Source organism: Desarmillaria tabescens (genome assembly GCF_030435595.1).
Source record: "Desarmillaria tabescens strain CCBAS 213 chromosome Unknown EV420scaffold_60, whole genome shotgun sequence".
Lineage (NCBI taxonomy): Eukaryota > Fungi > Basidiomycota > Agaricomycetes > Agaricales > Physalacriaceae > Desarmillaria > Desarmillaria tabescens.
Window position 1 is genome coordinate 212,681 of NW_026848359.1, and position 21,630 is coordinate 234,310.

Genomic DNA, 21,630 nt, shown 5'->3' on the forward strand with positions numbered 1-21,630 from the left:
CCCAATATACACTACCGACGACTGGCCTAAGACCTTAACCGACACGCTATCATCCGAGTATCTCCCGCGCTTTACCAGTGAGGAAAAGAAAGACATTTTAGACTTTGCCATCGATTGTTACCGTTCACAATTCACACGAGCCCCGGCAGAAGGTATTGATGCTTGCGTTGCCAATACCTCCCACCCACTATGTATGGCTTGTCTGCAATGATCCGGTGTCTTATGACTCAAGCTATGGCTGGGCCGAGGGTCCCTCGGCCGATACGTTATCGTCCTGGCTCCAGGCAACACCAGTAAATGTCCGCGCTTTGTTGAAGGAACTTCACACGTGGTGGCCGACGAATAAACTCGTAAGCTCTTCACAAATTTCTTCAACCCATACTCATTTGCCTTGAAAGTATGTCTCTGAGATTGGTTTTGCGGAGCCTTTCGAAAACGAGTGGACTGATATGTATCGTATGAAGCGGGGGGCCAACGGGAGCGTGGCAAGTCCGGGTCCTCAACTGGTTTTGGTAATTGAAGTAAAGCAGTGAATCGGGAATATTGATTCGGGTCGACAGTCTCTCAGAATAATGACATAGGTCATCGGATGATTTTTGACACATGTTACAACGTTAGAGACAGTAAGAAAGGCCCGATAGGTCAGGCCGACTTCGTCTACCACCAGGATCAGCCGGGAATACGTGCAAGACACCGTCGAAACCAAAACAACATCTTCCTCAGACAACCCTTCGGATGTCGTAGCCTCTGGCGCTCCCATTGGGCCATTCTATTCGTGTAATGTATCTTAACAATGAGAAATATAGTTAGATAGGTGGAACGTATGCTCAATGTTAACATGGATGACGTATAAACCAACTTTCTTGAAGTTGTCAGAGCTTGTACTGGCCGTATGATGATCGATGAGATACCTTGCTGCGCTAGGCAGGTGAGGAATGTGGGCGCATGGTGAAGGTAGATGGATGCACGTGTGAATGACAGACTTGGGCGGGCCTACCGACAATATTGTTGTGTTACAAGATATCGCAAGAGTGGTATATAGACGGGTGATATTGTTGACATGCACGGGGAGGAACAGGGCAAATGAGTGGCCAGCGATGTTGTTAAGCATTCAGGAGAGGGATCGCAAAGAAAATATGATCACACCGTGAGTTCCCCGGTGTGAAAAATGGCGGTGTGGATTCGGAGGTGATCGTATGGCCAGGGGAAAGGTTAGAACGGCGAAGGCAGTGAGGATAGGGGGTAGTCATTGTCGTCGGCGGCCATAGTGACGTCCGCGCCACTACAATCTTACATAACTTGATCCTCTATGGGAGATACATGGGTTATGGGGTTGAGGCAGGTGGTACACCCCAAAGTTGTTTTTAGGCGAGGGAGGCAGGCCGCAGTAGCGGGGGCGTCTGTGACGATATTACCATCACATTCGAGGCGTCCACCGTACCCTTAGGTGGTTAGTCAATGCCAAAAGAAGCGTTATTGTCACCTCCATTGTTAACTGTCGGGATGCCTAGACCTGTGACCGGTCCCCTACAATGAGCAAGCGTCGATGTAGGGGACCTGTAAAGCTGACTTTTAATTAATAGGCGACATGGTTAGGCATTTGCCGAGGCCCAAAAAGGCCATTCAAGTCGTTGCCATATTGGGGTTTTGGTGGTGATCGTATTGACCTCGACGCGTTCGACACGACTTTGCTCTGTGCTTTTCGTTAGCCATGATCCAGCAATCGAATTCATTACCAGAAAGAGCACAATCCAATAGCCTTGTTCTCAATTTCTGCCCCCAGCTACTCTCAGAAGTCCAGTACTCTCGGTTTTCCGGCCTCTGGGCTGCAGACACCCAATCCCTGCACCGACTTTCGACGACAATTATGCTGCATCTGACATGTCTTCCTCGCTTCTCTTTTCTGCTGCTGCATCGCTACCACATCCAATGGACACTCCCATGCTCTCTGTCGTAACCCATGCTACAGACCATTTATCTTCTGCACTGCCCAGTCCTCTCTCTCCTTTCTTCTCTGACCTCAGGCTTTCAGACGACACACCATCAGTACATACCCTTGCCAATAATTCACCTTCTGATGATATTCCCAACAATCCAACTGTTCTCGCATCGCCGTTCATTCATCCTGTCAACCTTTCACAATGGAACACCAGTTTTTCATCTGACGGTCTTGATGCGGAAACTGATGTCACGAGAAAAGCCAAGAGAAAGAAGAGGTAACAGATGAGTTGTTGATCCTTGGACAATGAGGAGATGTACGTGAGGGGGACACGGTCTGCATCGATGGTTTCTGTGATTTGGTGGTGAAGACTCGAGACTCAAAAAGCAGGCATTTTGGATAGATGCCAGGGTGTCAGACAATGTTTGTGCCGTTAGAGCAGATTCCATTGATTATATGGATTTTAAGGAGGGTAATATGAAGTTACGACGACAGATTACATGGGTTCACGTCGAGACGCGATGGTATCTGAACAAGATCAGTGCGATCACCACCAAAACCCCAATATGGCAACGACTTGAATGGCCTTTTTGGGCCTCGGCAAATGCCTAACCATGTCGCCTATTAATTAAAAGTCAGCTTTACAGGTCCCCTACATCGACGCTTGCTCATTGTAGGGGACCGGTCACAGGTCTACGGGATGCCCATCTTGTCTTGGCCTTCCGGCTTTCTACCCTTCCTCGCTCACCAGCATGTCGTGCGCACTCTAGAAGTGGGCACCACCCTCATGCACCTACTTCCATCCCAACTAAGTCCCACCAACACATAGGCACACCACCATCACTGTTGTCATCGTCGTCGAGCTCCCGGTTGAGTTTCCAAGTGTGCATACTGGCCCACATTCGCAGATGTCATCCAATTGCCGATGTCGTTGCGTTATTGGCATACTCGAGTACTTTGACTATCGTGATTTGTAGCATTTAGGGTCGATTCCCATACGGGTGGTTGTAACGTTGGAGGCAAAGTTGGTGAGTGTGCTAAGCGAACGGTGTTGGAACAGTGGCAATGAGAACCATCCTGAGTGATGTCTAGCATAGCGAGCGAGTTTTCTGGAAGTCGCTCATCATGTGAATGATGCGCCGCCTCGTTCGAGGGCTTATGTCGTAGGGGGATATTCGATGGACTCGGTCAAAAAATCTAAAATATAGATGAGTATTACCAGATAAAATAAAGGAGACATAAGTACCTTTTCCCAATGATTGTAAGCAATGGAAGCGAGATATCGGATTTCAATTTCAAGGCACCATCTCCAAACCAAGAGCATCCAGCCGCGTCATTCAAGTCATTCAGTTCTGCAAGGATTATAGTTAGCAGTGATACCTCTAGTAGAAGATAAATCCTACATACGTTATCAATTCGACTGGCCGAAAAAAACCGACCCCAGACCAACCCTGGGCTTCATTGCCCCTTCCTTCATTATGCAATGTCTGCCAGCTTGCCATTTAATTAGCGCGAAAGTCGTTGCGGAGACCTATGGTTGGGGGACATACTACCGGGATCTAAGGTGATAGGACAAATATCCCATGGCTTTATGATCCAAAGAGGTAGCGGTATTGCTGTTGAACGGCGGGAGACAGCCTGAGACTCGAGAGCAATGGAGGCGACAAGAAAAGAAGTAATCAAGATGACAAAGGATAAAATGCACGTGCAACCCTGAAGGGGAATATTCCGATTCGAGGAGTAATCAACAAGCACAGCCACGGTCCACCCCAGAAAGCTCAAGTTGGGTAGACCGAATCCTGTATACACAGAACTCAGAACGCGTTCGTACTGGAGTCCCGACCTAACGACCCAGCGCTTCCTGAAAGATATCCGTTCTCATGGCGAGGCTTACTGGGCAAAACACGAACCAGCATGAATGATCGCCAGCTCCTTAGGCGCTGGGTTCCGTGATACACGAATCGGCCATAGGGCTGTGTCCATTCTACCACATTGTCCCAGGCGCTTGAAGAGTTGATTCCGTTGATACTTCCGTGACGGCATCGCTATTCTTCGTTGAGGATTTTTGAAAACGTTCGTTAGACACTTTGTTCCCATCCGTTCTGGTACGTTTTGCGGATGTAAAACTGGAAAACTGGATTGATTTTGTGTGCACACATAGACCGGTCCGATCGTTCCGAGTGTCAGGGAGGAGGAAGATACTACTAGGATCGATGGGAACGAGACTACACTTTGTGACGGTAAGCTTGTCTGTGAAGAGAACGGATGATGAATCTTTGCGAGTAGAACATTAATTGATATAGGTCGCAGAAGCAAAAGTGCCGTCCTATAAGATGTCAGTGACCACTGACAATTTACCTCGTGAGCAGATTTCTGACGTGTATGGCGGTCGCAGGTTGCTTCATTCATGTCTAGAACAAGATCGAGGGTACTGGCAGGAAACAGCACGGAAATCGTCTACGTGCAAAAGCTTATATAGGCGTGCCACGGCCTGTTTTCGTATTGCAGTCTCATTTATGCGCTCTGCCAGGATTTACGATTGTTCTTTGTTCGCCTATATGTCAGTGTTGTGCAGAGGTACGCTTGTACAATCAAGACTGGAGACCAAGAAAGGATTGAGGTATAATTGTCGGATGCACCGGAGCAGCTCGCGCCTAAGGAAGGTCTTTGACTCATCTAGTTTGATCGTGCACCACCGAATCAAGTTCAACGGCGCTATTAATATGATTCCATGCTTTCACATCATATAGAAACGGGGACGTACCAGTGCATGCCCTAAACCTTAACAGTGTATGTGAATCGCCACTTCCCGAAGGTTCCTTTGTCTTCATAACGCCAGTGTAAATAAAATGCTAATTCCTACTTCTAGCGTATCACGCATTCAGATTTCAATTGCTGGGTCATATCTACCTCATCGATGACTATCTGGCGCTAATGTGTGCTTCTTCTTAACATCGTTCCCAGTGCTCGACACGGAGAATGAAAGTAGGTGAGAGGCAATCTAATTTCGGTGTTTCCGTTCGTTGATGGAATCATCGTAGAACAAGCACACGAACTCATGTAAGGCGCTCCGCATGTGAATACGATCTTCACTTTTCAATGCACTTAGTCACACCAACTCCCGGAATTGCATTGCTGGATCCCCATGGCAGCAGGTATAAATTGAGTTATTGATCATGCAGTCACATTTAGAGAGATGGTTTACCGCATTCTTGCGTTGCTCCTGACCTCTGCCTTGAGCGGCGCTTTTTACCTACGAATTAAACGACCTGTTCAGCATTCCACTATATCGTCCATCCATTCCCTCCTGAAGCCCGCTAACGTTCGTCTGGCTTCACTCCTATATGCTCGCGCCCGTCCTAATGAACGCCTTATCAGGGCTTTCGCCCTCACCAATACTTTTGTCAAAGACGACGAGCTTTCCCATGCGCGATTCCGAAACAGAGCACAGGGTCTTCTTAATAAGGCCAGTGACTGGCATCGTTTCAAACGAATTGCAGACTATGCAGTCCTGTCGTCTCTCCCATCCACCGTAGTCCGTGTTGACACGTTCGTACAGGCGGTGACGTTACGAGTAATCTTAGTAGGCTTGCTTGGCACCGAAGACGCAGAGGACGCCTCTTTTCCTCCATCTTCCATCGAGACCGTTTCATCTCTGATCACAAAGCTATGGGCTCTATCCAAGCACCCTAAACCTATTGATCCCACCCTCTTACCCCTTCTAAAGCGACATCTACACGTGCTAGTGCCAGATACCGACGCCTATCCCAACCCCCTGGATTTCGTTATACCTACCTGGGAAACGACTGTGGCGAGTCGTCACCACGACGTTCGCACACGTTTATAAGGATGATCGGTTTAGGTGCGTTCTTGAAGAACTGCATGCGAACCCCTGCATAACCCAGTTCCGCTTTCATGGCTGTGACCCAAGTGCGGAGAGTATCATCACTGAGGCAATGCGTCTTCATCCCCCATCCAAACACATCTCGCGTTTGGTTTCGTCTCTTCCCTCGTTCTTACCCCGCTGGATGTCGTCGCGCTTCTTTGAGACGCTCCACGTTGCGGATATTTGGGCAGTGCATTACTCTCCAGCCATCTGGGGGTCTACAGTCGAGACGTTTGATCCTTCGCGTCACACGATGCGTACGCCAGAGCAGGAGGAAGCCTTTCTGGCCTTTGGTTATGGCAGGCTACAGTGTGTGGCCAAGAATTGGGCACCGATGGCTGCTGCAACTATCCTGTCATCCATCCTTGCTGGCGTTGACGAGAATTACCGGGTCAAAGCAGGAAGAGGTATCGGAGGAAGGGATGGCTGGGATGGCTGGGAGATCGTAGCGTTGACCGCCGGTCTCTAATCAATAATTATGGAGAGGTTCGGTCGACGTTCTCACTCTTCTTCCTTTCCATTTTCGGTCTTCTTGGGCGCTCTCTTCAATTTTAGATACCTACTTTGTATTTAATTGCGTGATCACTAACGCAGCCCTCCACCATACAATTTTCGTCGGCGTACCTCAGTTTTCTACTACCACTATCGGGTGTAGACTGAGGTACATTCTTTCTCTTAGCCTATTCATTTCGTAGTACCTACGACATCATAGGTCGTTGTTGTTTAACAGTAATCAAGTTTCAATCGTTTGCTGTTGTACTCCAGGTTTTCTATCTTAGGAGCTTTTGGGCCGAACTGGTTGAATATTTGTATGAACACAGCTCAGACGCACTTGGGCTCTCGTGGCGCTCCCGCGCTCGCTATGCAGACCAAAATGTTCTCTACATTCTTCTTGACTGATAATACTTGAGTCCTTACTTCTTTCGCCAAGTATGTTTTTGACGTCTTTCTAGTCTTTAACTGTACACTGTTGTATCATCCGTAAATACTTTGGTTCTTGAAATGCTACTTTTTCGTTCTCCTCGGCCACGATCCTGTCGCTTTTCTGACCACTTTAGTACCCTGCGAAGAGTCTCTACTCCGAAAGACGCACTCAACAGTGTGATTACAATGGCACGAGCCTTCGTAGCCACAGCACATGGCTCGCCATGTCAGGGCTGTGGACCCGGCCGTTCCTTATTGGGACCTGGCGTCGGTAACACCACCACCACCACCTGCCGCATTGTCTGTGCTTACCCCGCCCTTGTCATTGTCCCGGCGATCTCTTGTTCAGGATGCTACCCTGCAACCTTCCTGTTCCTTGATACCGTGTCCACCCTATTCAATACTGCTCGTTGGACGATTCCCCTGTACACTGGGCTGTCATGCGTTGGGTTCTCGTTTGGCACGTTAATTGGCAGACGAGGATGCTGGAGGACGTTTACTATAGGACATAAAAGTGGGGCTGCCCAGGATTTCGACGTATCAAACAATATCGAGGTCCCAGATATATCTATGAGTGCGTGCATGCCGTCTTGCCTTTAAATAGAATATCTACTCATGTATCCTTAGCTAAATGTCATCCTACGTGAAAATAGTTCGCGTCTCGCTCCTTGATATCAATACAAAAACTTGTGAACAAATGGACTGCAACTAGCATTGAGGTTACAAGTTTCTCAGCTACTCCGAAGCGACCATCAATGCGACCTGGCTAAAAATGCACCATTCATACCGGCTCCTATGCTACAACACAGATAGGGGGCAAGGATGGGCATGTAGAGCGTTTAACCTTTGACAATGCTACAATCCACGATCTCCCTGCCCCGCCAACAGGCTGCCGCCCGTCATTCGAAGTCCATCGCTGGCTCGACCTACATCTTCACCTAGGCTATATCCCGATTTTTTATCTCCGGTAATGGTACGTCTTGTCTCTACATCAACCTATTAATCAAATTAATGGATCCTATGTATAGGTACGCATGGGTTCAAGACCCAGTAAAAGTACCTATACCGCCTATAAACTGATGCCGTGCAGTCGTCATCGTCTACTTCACTTGGTCCAAAGTCCTCGTACGGCAAGCCTTAGGCTCTACGGAATGTTTTATATGTTGTGTTAATGATTTCACGGGTGTAGTTTTACCAAAAGAGAACCACTATATTACAGACTACAGATTAATACACGAAGAATCAGTAATGCGAGTCATCAAATGTTGAGTGTTGGCTTTTTGCGTGTACCTGCGGATGAACGTTCAGTTACGATTCCTTTAATAGCAAGATGCAAGTCATCCGATAAGTCCGAGGAGGTTTTGAAAGGGAGAGAAGAAACTAGAACGTGAGCCTCTTCCACTAGTTTCCTGAGTCCCTTGCCGTCGCAACGCTCATGGAACGCAGAACTCGGGCTAAGATCCGTTTGGAGTTTGATTACATCCTTGTTCGCTTTGCTGTTGAAAAAGCAACGAATCGTGTCAGTTGTTGCTAGTAGAAGTGACGAGTAATACGTACTTGGTCTGTGTTAACAAGTCATCAAGGGTGGCGATCTCATCAGGACTGGCCTCGTGCCCTTTAAGCCCATTTTTCATCTTCTTCTTCTGGCTGAGTGTATCGATACGGATTATTTCGAGGCAGACTAAGATGTGGGGCAGCGGACCCAGAAACAGGCGAAGATATAATCCTGGGTTATCACCAAGCCGAGATACTTCCTTGGTGCATGAGGCGTATATTTGTGCGTGAAGACCCGCCCTCCCTCTCTTAGCTATACCTCGCCGATGACGGAGGACCCTCCTGTATACTCGCTGAATCAAGAATGCGGCAGCGATCTCTCTTTCCGTGGGTTCTGGCGCTGTCATATCTTGCACTGGAATGGCATTGACAGCCACAGCATCATCGCCTGCAGTCTCCTCGACAGCTTCAGCTTCTTGTGCATCCTCCATATCCTCCACTTCGCCATCGCCATCAGCCACCTGCCCAGGAACCTCAAGATGTGATGAGGTAGTCGGAGATGTTGCAGGCACAGCCTGAGTGAGACCAAGCTGCGCTTGGATATCTGCGAAATCGCTGTAGACAAGCTGACGAACTCCCAACAGGGCATGCCTCTGTCCCGGAACCCTGCTCTGGTGAATGAGCAGTATCATTTCATCCATGGTGTCGGATTGCAGTGAGCGACGAATAACCTTTGCAAGTTTATCCCACGAGTCGCTGGCTGCATCGATGTATCTGCAAGGGTGTTATATTACACAGGCACCTCTAAATCAGAGACTTGCATACCGATCATAAAGGGGAGATCTTTCTTGACTAAAAGACAGTATCTTCTTCTTGATATCGCTGCGGAGAAATTCATCGCGGATGTTGTAGCCCACTACATAGCAAAATAAGCAAGAACACAAATCACAGAGTAAGCAAAAATTGACATAGACAGACAGCCTTGAATCTAATAGAAGGCTGATATCAGAAAAGAAAGCAATGGCTCATTCGATAGCTGACTTACATCCTTGCGATGAAAACATGACGAACTCGGTATGACACGTTTGAGAGATTTCGCTTAGTCCCATACAAGAGATGCTCTGTACATCATGAGGACGAGATACTGAAGGAATATAATGTTATGAGGCTTACCACAGCTTTGACTGGCACGCAATTGTTCTAGGAGATCCCGCATAGGCTCCAGAAGGGTGCGATAATAATTTGTCTGTATCCCTTCATTGAAGTACGGCAGATCATAACGCACAAAGCGCAAGAGCCAGCTACGAGGGACCGTTACATTGGGTGATAATAACATTCCCGAGCGACGGCCGCAAAGAATGACAGAGCTGCAAAGAAAATCCACAAAATCGCACAGATCACCTATCTTGATGGGCAATCTTTGCTTTACAACATGCCTGGAAAGAAGATCAACCTATAGTAAAGATCTGCTGGATCCAGACTTACTCGACAAATAGAAAACCAGCAGTAAGAGACCATATTTGAGATCCCGACATTGAGTTCAGAAGATCACGAGGAATGAAGACATTGCCTCGGCGAATGTAAGTGGACGGAGGGTATTTTTCACGGAAATACGCAGCATTTCTGAGATAACTTGCTTGACTTCGATCAAACGTAAAGGCCAAGGTAGCTGTCCGCATCACATCCGCGAGGAAGTTCGTCTTGGGGTGACACTTCCGGTCATAAACGACGGTTCGCACCCAATCTTTCACGACGTTTAATGCTTTTTGAGCTTCGGGAATTGTAGAAAGTGCGAGATGGGAAATGGAACCAAACTTAGGATGAGGAGGATGAAGAGCATCGCAAAGACGGTTGAGCCAGAACCTATATCGAAATGAACACTGAAAATCTGGAGAACAGGAATGATAACGTACTTGGTTCCTCTGTATTCCACGTCTGCATGAGCGTTCTCCCTAAGCGACTGCAAGATCAAGATTTGTTGTAGGTGCAAGCGGATACGCATATTATAGTAACCAGGGTTGATCACCGAAGGTGATACGTGAGCTTCCGGGCATTCAGGTCGTTTACAAAACCCAGATACGCCAAAAATGAGGCAAGGCCGGAATGCCTTGCTCTTTGCGCATTCGTCATTTTCGGTCGCAATCCTTTCCTTAAGATGCCTTCTCAGAACTTCTCGAAATAGCACACGAAGTTCGAGTACTGAGAGCCTGAGATTGAAGTCGGAATCCCTAAGCATATTCCTAGGTCGAAGTTTGAGAACTGCGGAGTGCATCCAAGTATTCTGGAGCACAACAAACTCGTTCTCTGCCATCCACCGAAAACCAAACAATGCCGCAGTTGCTACATCTCTACAAGGATCCATTCGGAATGCTGCAGCAGAAAGGAGGCCGACATAGGTATAAAACAAGCTGAGTTCTTGAACTGCGTCAACAAGAGTCATGTTTTGAATTCGAAGGGACCGAGAAAAATATTGATCGAGGCATAGCAAGGCTGCTGAACTATGGCCCATCTTGTGGAATTCCAATCCCAGTTCACGCAGCCGAGTTGCCTGGTCCTGTGTGATGGCCACAAACATTGACCGCTGAAAATACATCAGTATAAGCTGTGATGAGTAAAAAGTGAGGTCGACACTTACTTCAGCTGCTTTAGTCCACTTCGTAGAAGTCGCATCAAGTCGTGAAGCAAAGCGCATTAGCCGTAAGACAGTGGGATCTGATCTTACGACATTAGGGTCAGCGCCAAAAGATATACTATGCCAAAGCTCTTCGAGAATGCATTCTTGAGCTCGACGCAAAGCATCTGTGCTTTTGGTTTGACAGAGGAAAAGCTCAATAGCCTGTTCTTTGCGACCCTCGGAGTAGTGCAATTCAGCAGCTTTGCTGAGTCGACCTTCTTTCTCCAACAAGTCTGCAAGAGCGACATCGAGGTCCCTCTCTTCTAGATACTCTACTTCTTCTTCGACTGACTGAAATAGTTCGCGGGCCTTTCTGTTTAGGAAGGTGAGGATAGTTGGTCAACATGCCTCGGGAAAAGACGTACGTCATCTGATGGTTGGAGAGGTATGCTAGTCTCGCAAGCTTGATGACATTTTCGACAACCTTCGACGACATTTCATCCTCATGGGCTTTCACAATCTCGACCGCCTCGTCAAATTTGCCAATGTCTCTATACAGTTCTGCCGCGTGGGTGTACTCCTGAGCACGTAAGAATACTTGGGCAGCTTGATATTTCTGGTCAGCTTGTTCAAAACATTCCCCACTGATCCTGAGATAGGTCATGGAGTCTTTCAAGCCCGCGCTGGCCTTCTTAGCACATTCCAAGAACGAAATGGCTGCCTCTGCAAAACAAGACCGTCGTTCGAACACTTTTTGTCTTGATATGCCAGTGACTTTACGGGCCTTCGCTCGCAAATCATAGGCATGTGCAACAGATGCAAGGAAGGGGAAGTTGGCCTTGATATAACAATACTTGGCCTGCGAGAATTGCTTCGCATTGAAAAGTTCACGTCCCTCTGTAGCCCATGCTTCTGGTGTCGATGAAGACGCAAGCCGAGGAGCACCAGACCTCGGAGTGTAATTGTTAATCAAATCTTTGCTCGTCCAAAAGAGCTTGATGATTCATGATAAGAATACCATCTGGATACTGGGACAGCGCCAACTTACTCTCATGAGTTCCCCTATCTCAGATCCATCTGCGATCCAGATATTTTCACGTGCTCTGGTGATTGCGACGTACAGCGATTTTAGCTGGACAATATCATCATTCTAAGGCTAAGTAACGACACACAAAATCACACTCACCTCATGACAAATGCTGGCATGACGAATACGGTTAAATACAGGAGACCGATTCTTAGGGTCCTGCTTGCTCTCCTTGATGGCGTTCAGCACAAAGCGCCATTGTGCGAGGTCAGCCGATGAATCAGCAAAGAAGTTATAAAGCAGGACCTGAAGGAACGTGATGCCATAGTGAGAAAATCATATTGTAACATAGTGTATTAACATACATCATTGAATTCAAGCCCTTTGCATTCGTATACGGTGCTATAATATTGACCATCAGTCTTAGTTAACATAAAAACAGAGAACTCATACAGCACAAGACCAACCTCACCGACTTTCTGTCGGAGTCTCTCTCTTGCCATTTCATTCCTGACGATGATGCCTTTGCATGAAAACTCGGAGTCAGTTGGCTTCAATGCGAATAACAGGAAACTAACATTGCTGTGCGCCAAACTCGATAGGATCACCGCCGTCACCAAAAATGAACTGCTCCAGCTGGGCGCGATCTTTATTGTTAAAAAAGACGGGCTTGGCCCCGCCTACAATTCCCATCTCAGGAGAAAGACGATCAATGGAATCGTTCCAAAAAGTCATGAGAAGGTCGATGATGGAACGCGCGCAATCAACAATGCCTGCATGGGACCTATAGTTGACAGCAAGTTGAAACATCTCAGGCGGGTGCTGAGCCCCAATTCTATGCTTTCTTCGGTACTTGTCCTGCTCGTCTAATTAGACTCATGCATGAGAATTCTTCTGAGTAAATCCTACCTCAATATTCCACTGAAATGCTTTCAAAGCGCTGAAACGGAAAGAACTTCCAACAGAGATAGTCTGTGCAGTGTCTCCCGCCCAGAAGAGACCATCCGCATTGTGACATAGTAGCCTCAAGACTAAATGATGAGTCAGTTGATCATGGTCCATGTGAGACGAAGATTAGAGATGAAATTTACCCATAGTGTCAATGAGCATGTTATCCTGTACTTCGTCGACATATCTGTAACAATATTGATAACGGATAAATAGTACGAGCAGAAGGCTCACAAATGATCGAGTCCTTGTCCCGGGACACCTTTCTCCATGAAATGTTTCAAGATACTATGGGTTCTAGACCACGATTATCTTCTACTCGTGGAATTTCAACGAAGACCTTACCGATCACCAGTGTCGTACTCCCCCCGGAACTTCTTCTTGCGCATATACAACTCGAAGAGTCTGTACACCTCACACCTTTGGTCAGAAAATGTGGAGTACTGGCGTTTACTGAGGTCAAGGTAAGTGGCTCTGCTAAGATAACGCTTCTCTTCGCTCAGCGTCTCTGCTGATCCTTCAATGACGCCTGAACGGAGACTCAGGTCAAGTCCTTTGACACAAGATATAGATGTGTTACCTATGAATTCGCTGAATACCGAAGCAGGATCTGAATAAAAACTGTTTTAATATCAGCATGCAGACAAGAGAGAAGCAGAAACCTAATCTGCTATTGTAACAATGCGGCCAGTAGAACTCGCAAAATGACTCAAAAGTGATGATGCGCTTGGTGTCAATAGGACGTGTGACACCCATGTCAGCTTCCAACAACTCGCAAAGCTATAACCAGGAAAAATGAGATGTTTAGATAAAAAAAGAGAGGTGCAGCTTACACCATCAAATGTTATAAATAACGGGAAATGCCTGTCTTCAAGTTCACTATACTTGGCTGGCAAATCAGTTCGCCAATCTACAATATCATCCACATCAATCAATCCTAAATCAGATTGGTACTGAGGAGCTCTCGGTAGGTTTGTGACGTCAGCAGACGGTTCTGACGCTATTGCCAAGGAGCTGACCAACTTCGCAAAGTATTCTTGTACTTTCTTAGCAAGCATTCTAGACTTCGTGACAAACACCTGGCGGGGACGAGGTAAATTCGACTCCATGAGTTGGAACGTCCGCTCGATGAGCAGCATCTTGAATAACATAGTAGTAGTTTTCCTGCATTAAATAGACGTGAGCAAGAGAATGACACCGGCGAAATGCTCATGCATACCCTGTACCACTGCGACCTATGACGTAGCAGGACTGAGGATGCTCTATGATACGTTTCTCTTGAGTGCTATGAATAAACGCTGTTAGCAAATGAATAAGGAGAGCCAAATACAGCAACGCACGAAACCGTATGAGGAAAAGTCGCATCCACATCTGCTAGGACAGCTACCAAAATGAATTAGGTCTGGCTTTTCGGACAACATTACACCGATACATACTATTCAAAAATGGCTGCACGTCTTCATGGTTAGATCGTTGGTTCACGGATATTACAACAACATACTTGCGAAAATGTAATGTATTTCTCAACACTGTGGAAGGGTTAGCGACTGGAACTTGGCTCTTCTCTATATGACTTACACAAGTCTTGAATGAACCTGAGTAGAATGGTCAGCGTCTAATTCAGAGGAATGAAAAGCGTTAAGTCAACCTGGGCCGTTTCGTCAGGACGTAGATCTAGTATGTCTTCCGATGGCAATACTTCAGGTAGTGGGGCAAAGAACGCTGGAGTGAAAATGTTCTTCGAGGCATAATCTGCACGTTTCCTAACCACACATCTACGCCATCACATTTAGGCTACAGGCATTCAAGCTACAGCGACAAAATGATACCTCTTCTGATATTCCTTTCCCTTTTTGCGAAGTTGAGTGCTGATAGAACTCCAGAGACGATTGTCGATTTGAGCATGAGTATATATACCGAAAATCTTGATAGCTTCAAGGACTGTGAGGAGCAAGCAAAGAGGTACTATGAACATTAGCTTACCTTGCTGCTCTACACCATCACCCGGGATTATATCAATCTGATACTGCAAGGAGATGTCAGCGATGTTCGGGACCGATAAGAAATAGATTCCCCACGATGAGTCTGAGGTTATGAGATATCTTAGCCTCGAACACGGGGACTTCCGTCGCGTTTCCACTTAAACGCCTTTGATTGTTGTCGGAAAAGAGACCACATGAGAGTTCCCTGCAGTGCAGTCAGACAAGTACACTTTATATACTACGACACCTTATAATCCGACACGTACTTTATCTTCTTCAAGGTGATGTTGAATATGGAGAAATCCTTTTTGTGGGCGCTCCGCAAAAAGTTGTCAGCGTCTGCGGATATGGTGACTCTCCATTCTCCGAACCCCTCGGCGGTATCGAAGTGTAATGCCCTTGATAGATATCAATGTGGTATGATTTCGCGAAGGATATGAAAACATACGACTTCATCTGCTGAACAACCGGATACGTAGAGGGTAACTCGACCACAGATCCTGAAACGTCCTTTCCCTCTATGGTGGACGTAGAGGTGATACAGCGTTCCTTGAGAGATACAGATATCTCAGAACGACGGAGCAGCTCTAGATAGAACTAGACACGCCTCAACTTTCGATAACAGTATGCAGACGGAGTGACACTCACCCTGAGAATATCCTTTTGACTCTGGAGTATATGATCCATGAGGGCAAATGCTTCGCTCGACGTTTCAGGCATATCGACGTTCAGGACATCGAAATACTTCTTGACCGAAGCTGTAGCGCCGTCATCTTGCTTGACTTGCTGAAGTTTCCTCTGGGACCGTTTGGTCTTGCCCTTCTTGTTATGATGCTCCGATCCGATATCAATGGGACGAAGCAAGGAGACGAGATACTTTAACACCTTGGGCGTGAGCTGAGTTATCTCGTGGTATCGCGCACATAATTTCTTGTCTTCAACAAAAGGGGAGGAAAGAAACTCTGCAGAAAGACAGGATATAGCCTTGTAGTGGACACTCGCATCGTAGTCCGCAGGTTCGGAGGGAAAAGACTCCAATAACCACGACGTCAACGAAGTTGTCTCACTCAACGCTGAATAAGATGTAAGAGCCTGAGAGACCATCAGATAACATGACAATGTCGACTTACACGACAAGACCAAGAGAAGAATATGTGGGCTTTCGTTATCGAACAGCTCTTGAAAAACATGCTTGAAATTATCTATCGTGAGGAGGTTTTGCAGCTCCCACAATGCAGATTCAAGCGCATCCACCGAGGCGAGCTGCTCTTGGGAGAAGAGATCGCTGCGATATATGCGTTTGCGAGGCATGGTTGCATCATGGCAAAGGCATTCTCTGGTTTATATGGGCACGGAAACACACCTCCTGCAAAATAAAGACAAACTCAGACCCCGGCGAGAGCTTCAAAGGGTACATCAATCAATCACAGAAGCTTCCTAAGCGCCTAAATAACCTCGAGACGAGTAAAACTCAAGACAAGATCCCAGCTCTGTACTTTGGTCGCGATGTGTTCTGACGATAAGTATCTGCATAGCGTCTTGGCTACTTCCTGAGAGACCCAGCAGGTGGAGCGTAGGAACGAGCCGAAAGAAAAAATTCCAAGTCCCGGGCTAGTGACCGAAGCGTGAACAAGCTGAAGTACTGAAGCGTGCCAATTGAATTCAACCAACGAATTGCCTAATCGGGAGCATGGGACTCCTGCCACCTGCTGTCGTTTGATCCGTTCACAACAGAACTCGAGCCGTATCCACCAGGTGAATTCTCGAGGACTGTTCGAAATTTTCGCCCAGCACATGTCACGATAGCAAGCACGAAGATGGAGAACGTGGGTATTTACAAATAGACTAGAATAAAGTCATCAGTCATGATGTGTCTTTGATCACCAACATAAAAATCATGAAGACCCCTGGGTAACTTTCGTCTCCGCAGCGACATCCTCAGTTGGACGTATGTGTCCTTTATCATCCATCCGGGCGCTATAAGCAAGTTCATGAGAAGCCATCAAAGTCAATGAGACAGATGAACTGACATGGTCTCGTCGTCTAGGTTGGCATGATCCTTGATACGTATGATAACCATAGGCAGCGCAAACACGAGACCTCCGACAAGGAGAGCCCATTCCGAAATGAACATATTCATGTACCTATACGAAACATCAGGATGCATCACAACAAGCATCAGAGAAAACATACGGAATCTTGACAGCATCTGCATGCCATATCCCAGCTGCCCCAGACGACTGGATCGACTTGTAGAACCAGTAAAGAATGCCAGCTCTGATAGATCGTTCGACATCGCACCCAGGGCCATAAGCCAGTAAGCTGTCATCTGCGTGCAGCATGAGACAGTCACATGAGGCTAACAGATTCGAGACAGGCTGTCTGTTTACTATTTTCTTCCTGGTGCCCTTTGGTACTTAATGGCAGGGCGAGCACGCCACCAAACCGACTGAAAGCTGGAGCAAGAAGGGAGGTATCGGCGGCCATCAAAAACAGAGTAGGATAATCTGGACTGTAGGGGGGATTGCGCCTCTCTACCGGGCTTTTGGAGCTGACAAAGTAGGGAGATAGTTTAGTGTCGCGCCGTGGGGCCCGCCCCAATGCACAATAATATTGAATCAAAAAAAAAGCTGTCATCTGCCACATCACATCCAGAACCCCGTAGAAGATGTAGAACCATACCCGACCGGCGTATCCGTAGTCGTAGATATCCATTTTCTCCGTCTCTGGTGCGACGTTCTCGCGCGTGTACTGCTTTTGATAGAAGTATCCCCAGATATGGATGATGAAGACCATTAGGAAGAGGACGGTCCAGCCTGTGTAGACACGGATGTGACGGCTGATAGATTTTCAGTCAAGGAGGAGACCGATGAGGACAGACCCGATGATTTGGGAGATCCAGTAGCAGACGCTGTTCAGGCCCCAGGCACGGATGTTGAAGATGGCACCGTTGAAGCCGCTGAATTCTGGATAAAATGAAAGCATCAGTTAGATAGCTCCAGAGAAGGGAGGTAGGTACTGACGCCATGGCTAGAACCAGTTGGAAGCAAAGAACATAGGGAAGAGAAGGACGATCATTGGATCAGTCTTCAGCGTCACGAATAGACCTATTATCTCGGTTTTCCAAGAGAGATGTCCAACATCCCTCGGGGCATCGTAACATCTGTTTCATCAGAACGAATCATCTTGTCAGGGTCCGCCATTAGCATTGGGATCGAAACGCCGATGAGTGTAAGGACAAGGAATCCAATCTGTGGATGATTTAAGTAAAGAAAAAGATGGTGGAAAATACTAACGCATGTAGGTTCCATTATCAACAGCATTGGCCTGTAAACATGAATGAACATGCAATCGTGTGTTACGATAGTTCAGGCGCTTACTTGTTGATTTCCAGTTTCTTCCAGCAGCAACAGACGCTCCAACGACACCGTCGAGGTTGAAAATAGACCAGAAAATCCCGATAAATTTCCCTTTTTGCGTTTCAGTAAGGTATGCTATCATCAGTGAGCTCTGTGCGGTCCGTAAGAGACCAGCGCATATCCCAAGGATAGCTCCTGCGATGATGACAAAACTATTAGTGTCGGAGTGAATGTTTATGGCTCTAGAAATAGCATCAGTATCGATTAACTAGTGATGAAGGGGGCGGTAATCACAGATAGGATCCGATATACAGGCTGTAACCCATACTGCTGACCAGAAGGGTGAGTCTTGGTCGGAGCATGTTGTTGACCGATCTAAGGAAACATATATATGGATAAGTGGGCCAAAACGTGAAAGACAAAATATACTCACCCAGCGAAGAATCCCATGGCAGCAAAAGTTGAATACAGAGCAGTATTCGCATTAGAGTTGGTCTTAGAGGCCATGAATGACTAAGGACCAACTGATAATGGCGCGCCGCCACAGCTGACATATGTGCCGTCCGTGTCCCGGCTTCACATCCCCCAGAGATGGACTCTCGGCGCGTCATACAAGCCCATCGTAACAGCCATCAGGAGCTCAGTGTACTGGCTCTCCTGCACGCCAAAACAGTCCAGCACATCAGCCTGCTGCAGGACACTACTATGATCAAATGGTTGGGGTCGCTTGGTCCAGGGTCAATAAAGGTTCAGGGTGAGACGGACCAACCCATAAGACGTGAGCGCGTCCTCGCCCTTCTGAGAGCGTCGAGCATGTCGAGGGTGATAATCGAGGGTGCGGTTGTGAGAAAGAGAAGCGTCGGAAGAGATTCATGATGCCAAGTGTGAGGTGCACGCGTTGGGGGCCAGCGAGCAGCGTAGAGTCTGGTGCAGGAGATCTGGGTGTATTTGGCCAAGGGGTATCGACAGAACTGCCGGCTACCGGACCGGACAACCGGCAAATCCTTTACTCCCCAAAATTCAGTCTCTCCTGCGTTCTCGTCTCTCCTTGTCCCGACGCCTCGTCGTAAGGGCAGCTGAACCTTCAATCCGCCCTATAATAACACCAATACTCTCACCTAACGACGAATCTATGCTACAAAGGCCCAGTCAACGTCGTTCCTCAAACTAAGCTCCCAACCGACGTCACCGAACACGAAAAATGCCAAGAAAAAACGAAATCAACGATGAGACGGGACTGCTGACGCATCTGCAAATGCTTCCAGACGTGTGACGCTCGCTTTACTCGCCAACATCCGTGTCCAAGGTCAGGAACCGGAAGACATCGCCATGGTTGGGTTTCAAGATGGGAGTATGCTCGTGGTGAGAGGACGTGAGTGTCTCAGCTCTTCCTTGATTTAGGCTGACGAAAGTAGTAGAATTTCAAACACGTCAAGGCTGCGATATATGATGCCAAAATACCGTAGAGGCAGGATACACACGGACATTGAGGATCCTCGTGCCCAAGCCGACGCTAGATGCCAAGTTGTCGGTCATCGCTGCTGCAGGGGAAAAGGCGGAGGAAGCCCGTGTGTAGTGTCGCAAGCTCCGTGCTCCAACAGACAAGCGTGAAGAAGGGTAAGTATGAAAAGCAATCCGTCGAGCTCAAGGTGGTGCGCATGCCTTGCAGTTCCTTCCTATCCGTATGCTGAACCCCGAACAGTTTCAAGATCTGCTTGACAAGTACGTTGCCGAGATTGACAAGATCCTGGAGGACATGAAGACGATGCTAGGGGTTCAAACATTCATCGATAATAGAGGGTAATCCTTCACGACAACCGAGAAATGGTAGTCAGCTGGTTTGATTATGAAAATACTGCTCTGCCTCGTACTTGCCCCGCCCATGTCAACCGTATGCACAACCCATACAATGAGTATGTTTTTTTTCCTTCTTTCCTTCCTCATGTAACCTATTTTAAAACTTGAATCCAGGCTTGGGCGCGTACTGGTCACTCAGACTCGACGTTTATCATTGAGCCAAGGCCGACCCCACAGCATGCTCCAATCCATGTATCGCTCTCTTCTTCCATCCCTTCTGCCACACACCGGGATAGATTCACCAAAAACACTTTACATCAGTACACCGGGGTCCGGAGGTTGCTCTCATTCACTGTTCGAACATGCGTGTGATGTGCCAAGTTCTCTCCATCTCCGCCTCTGACACTTCCCAATCCCAACCACCCAGAACAACGAATGATTCCCCTGCTCATTCTTCGCTCCGGTATCTTCAGACGCCAGATTACGAGAGAAGTCAGCCGCTGAGACCCATAGTTCGTGGCTTATCCTCAAGATACGGGAGCTGCTCCTCGATTCTCCCCCTCCCTCCGGCATTAAAAGATATTTTCCTCTTCACAGCGATGGCCTATATCAATATTGTCAGACATGCCATTGGGGAACGCCCCGTCCTTCTTTGACGCTGTTGGGTGCGCTGGTGACAGTCAAGTCGACTTTCGAACCTCGGCTTATCTTGGTGGGGCCCTAGCGGCGTATTTTGGGAAATGGTGGGGAGGCGAGTCGGCCGACTTGGATGACGATGAACATTTGAGAAAGGACGCGTGAAGAAAGCGTGGTCGGGCATTTTTGGCATCTCTGCGGATGGACTGGTAGTGTTCCCTCGAAGGTATCGGGCAGGCCGGGAGGAAGTGAGTGGATCGCGGCGGGGTATTCACGACACTAGAACGGATGTACAAGCGTTCGGCGCTGTCCTTGGGTGGGTTGTGCGATGCCTTCCAATGAACGCCAAGATTTACGAGTGAAAATAGCGGAATTCTTTGCGTCGCACCTTCAAGATTGAGTTCTGTGTTGTACGGTACGGCCAAGGTTGGTTTTCGTCGAATATGAATTCAAGAACAAGGAATACGTGTAGCCTAATAGCCATGCAAATAAAGACTAGTCACCAATACAACCTCCCAGAAAGACAATTTAAGCAGACCGTATATGTATACCCTTTCCAGAGATTTTCTTCACGTCCGACATGTTTATCTTCAACGACAATCACAGTAGAGGCATCGAGGCGTTACTTTTTATTCATCCTGATACACTGCATCCTTGTCAAGATGTATATGAATGTTGAGTTTGTATCGAGTGTTAGCAGGAGAGACAGCACTTTCCAGCTCAATAGTTTGAGATTTTGGTTCGCTGACATCTCGGCCCGGAGTTACCGGCCCGCCCTTGATCTTGACCGCCGCGAATTTTCGGTACGTCGCGACAGCTACTTCTATTTTCCGTGTTTTCAAAATGAGCGAATCGTACTCACACATTTTGCAGGTGTGTTGACTACAGAGACATTATGTGACATTTGTCTTGGCAGCACTGTCGACCAGTCAGGCCTTACAACTGGCAAACTCGTCTGAGGCTGGCTCACTCAATACCAGCATAGATTTCGGTTATGTAAATCTGATAACCCATTAATTAATTT

The 21,630-nt window shown here is 47.5% G+C and overlaps 6 protein-coding genes across 6 annotated transcripts; 4 read left to right on the forward strand and 2 right to left on the reverse strand.

Moving 5' to 3' along the window:
* Positions 1 to 3: 3 nt before the first annotated feature.
* EV420DRAFT_1067563 (uncharacterized protein) lies at positions 4 to 660 on the forward strand. The gene is made up of 2 exons (XM_060465619.1): positions 4 to 350; positions 399 to 660. Exons 1-2 carry the CDS (start codon positions 159 to 161, stop codon positions 531 to 533), a joined length of 327 nt encoding a protein of 108 aa, XP_060324627.1. The 5' UTR covers positions 4 to 158; the 3' UTR covers positions 534 to 660.
* A 1,221-nt stretch (positions 661 to 1,881) lies between these two features.
* EV420DRAFT_1649413 (uncharacterized protein) lies at positions 1,882 to 2,220 on the forward strand (the record flags this gene model as incomplete). The annotated part of the gene is made up of 1 exon (XM_060478306.1): positions 1,882 to 2,220. One exon carries the CDS (start codon positions 1,882 to 1,884, stop codon positions 2,218 to 2,220), a length of 339 nt encoding a protein of 112 aa, XP_060324628.1.
* Positions 2,221 to 5,135: 2,915 nt separating this feature from the next.
* On the forward strand, positions 5,136 to 6,294 carry EV420DRAFT_1485108 (uncharacterized protein; the record flags this gene model as incomplete). The annotated part of the gene is made up of 2 exons (XM_060470159.1): positions 5,136 to 5,778; positions 5,816 to 6,294. 2 exons carry the CDS (start codon positions 5,136 to 5,138, stop codon positions 6,292 to 6,294), a joined length of 1,122 nt encoding a protein of 373 aa, XP_060324629.1.
* A 1,713-nt stretch (positions 6,295 to 8,007) lies between these two features.
* EV420DRAFT_1649415 (uncharacterized protein) lies at positions 8,008 to 16,125 on the reverse strand (the record flags this gene model as incomplete). Its single annotated transcript, XM_060478307.1, has 34 exons — positions 8,008 to 8,245; positions 8,307 to 9,017; positions 9,069 to 9,159; positions 9,212 to 9,231; positions 9,289 to 9,364; positions 9,417 to 9,679; positions 9,729 to 10,106; positions 10,157 to 10,824; positions 10,879 to 11,230; positions 11,283 to 11,851; positions 11,906 to 11,989; positions 12,044 to 12,190; positions 12,250 to 12,286; positions 12,338 to 12,407; positions 12,463 to 12,742; positions 12,794 to 12,915; positions 12,976 to 13,019; positions 13,067 to 13,129; positions 13,178 to 13,442; positions 13,495 to 13,612; positions 13,666 to 13,996; positions 14,052 to 14,117; positions 14,173 to 14,215; positions 14,269 to 14,281; positions 14,334 to 14,361; positions 14,411 to 14,427; positions 14,481 to 14,607; positions 14,662 to 14,764; positions 14,816 to 14,858; positions 14,911 to 15,019; positions 15,081 to 15,212; positions 15,263 to 15,411; positions 15,463 to 15,887; positions 15,945 to 16,125. 34 exons carry the CDS (start codon positions 16,123 to 16,125, stop codon positions 8,008 to 8,010), a joined length of 6,363 nt encoding a protein of 2,120 aa, XP_060324630.1.
* Positions 16,126 to 16,709: 584 nt separating this feature from the next.
* EV420DRAFT_1622931 (MFS general substrate transporter) lies at positions 16,710 to 18,680 on the reverse strand (the record flags this gene model as incomplete). Its single annotated transcript, XM_060475876.1, has 11 exons — positions 16,710 to 16,791; positions 16,845 to 16,958; positions 17,008 to 17,041; positions 17,074 to 17,136; positions 17,421 to 17,653; positions 17,696 to 17,773; positions 17,852 to 17,928; positions 17,976 to 18,065; positions 18,160 to 18,415; positions 18,468 to 18,548; positions 18,607 to 18,680. 11 exons carry the CDS (start codon positions 18,678 to 18,680, stop codon positions 16,710 to 16,712), a joined length of 1,182 nt encoding a protein of 393 aa, XP_060324631.1.
* Positions 18,681 to 18,781: 101 nt separating this feature from the next.
* EV420DRAFT_1726595 (uncharacterized protein) lies at positions 18,782 to 20,771 on the forward strand (the record flags this gene model as incomplete). Its single annotated transcript, XM_060479833.1, has 7 exons — positions 18,782 to 19,239; positions 19,439 to 19,545; positions 19,640 to 19,743; positions 19,775 to 19,825; positions 19,876 to 19,973; positions 20,398 to 20,482; positions 20,568 to 20,771. The coding sequence occupies exons 1-7, from the start codon at positions 19,046 to 19,048 to the stop codon at positions 20,769 to 20,771; spliced, it is 843 nt and encodes a 280-aa protein (XP_060324632.1). The 5' UTR covers positions 18,782 to 19,045.
* Between the last annotated feature and the right edge of the window lie 859 nt (positions 20,772 to 21,630).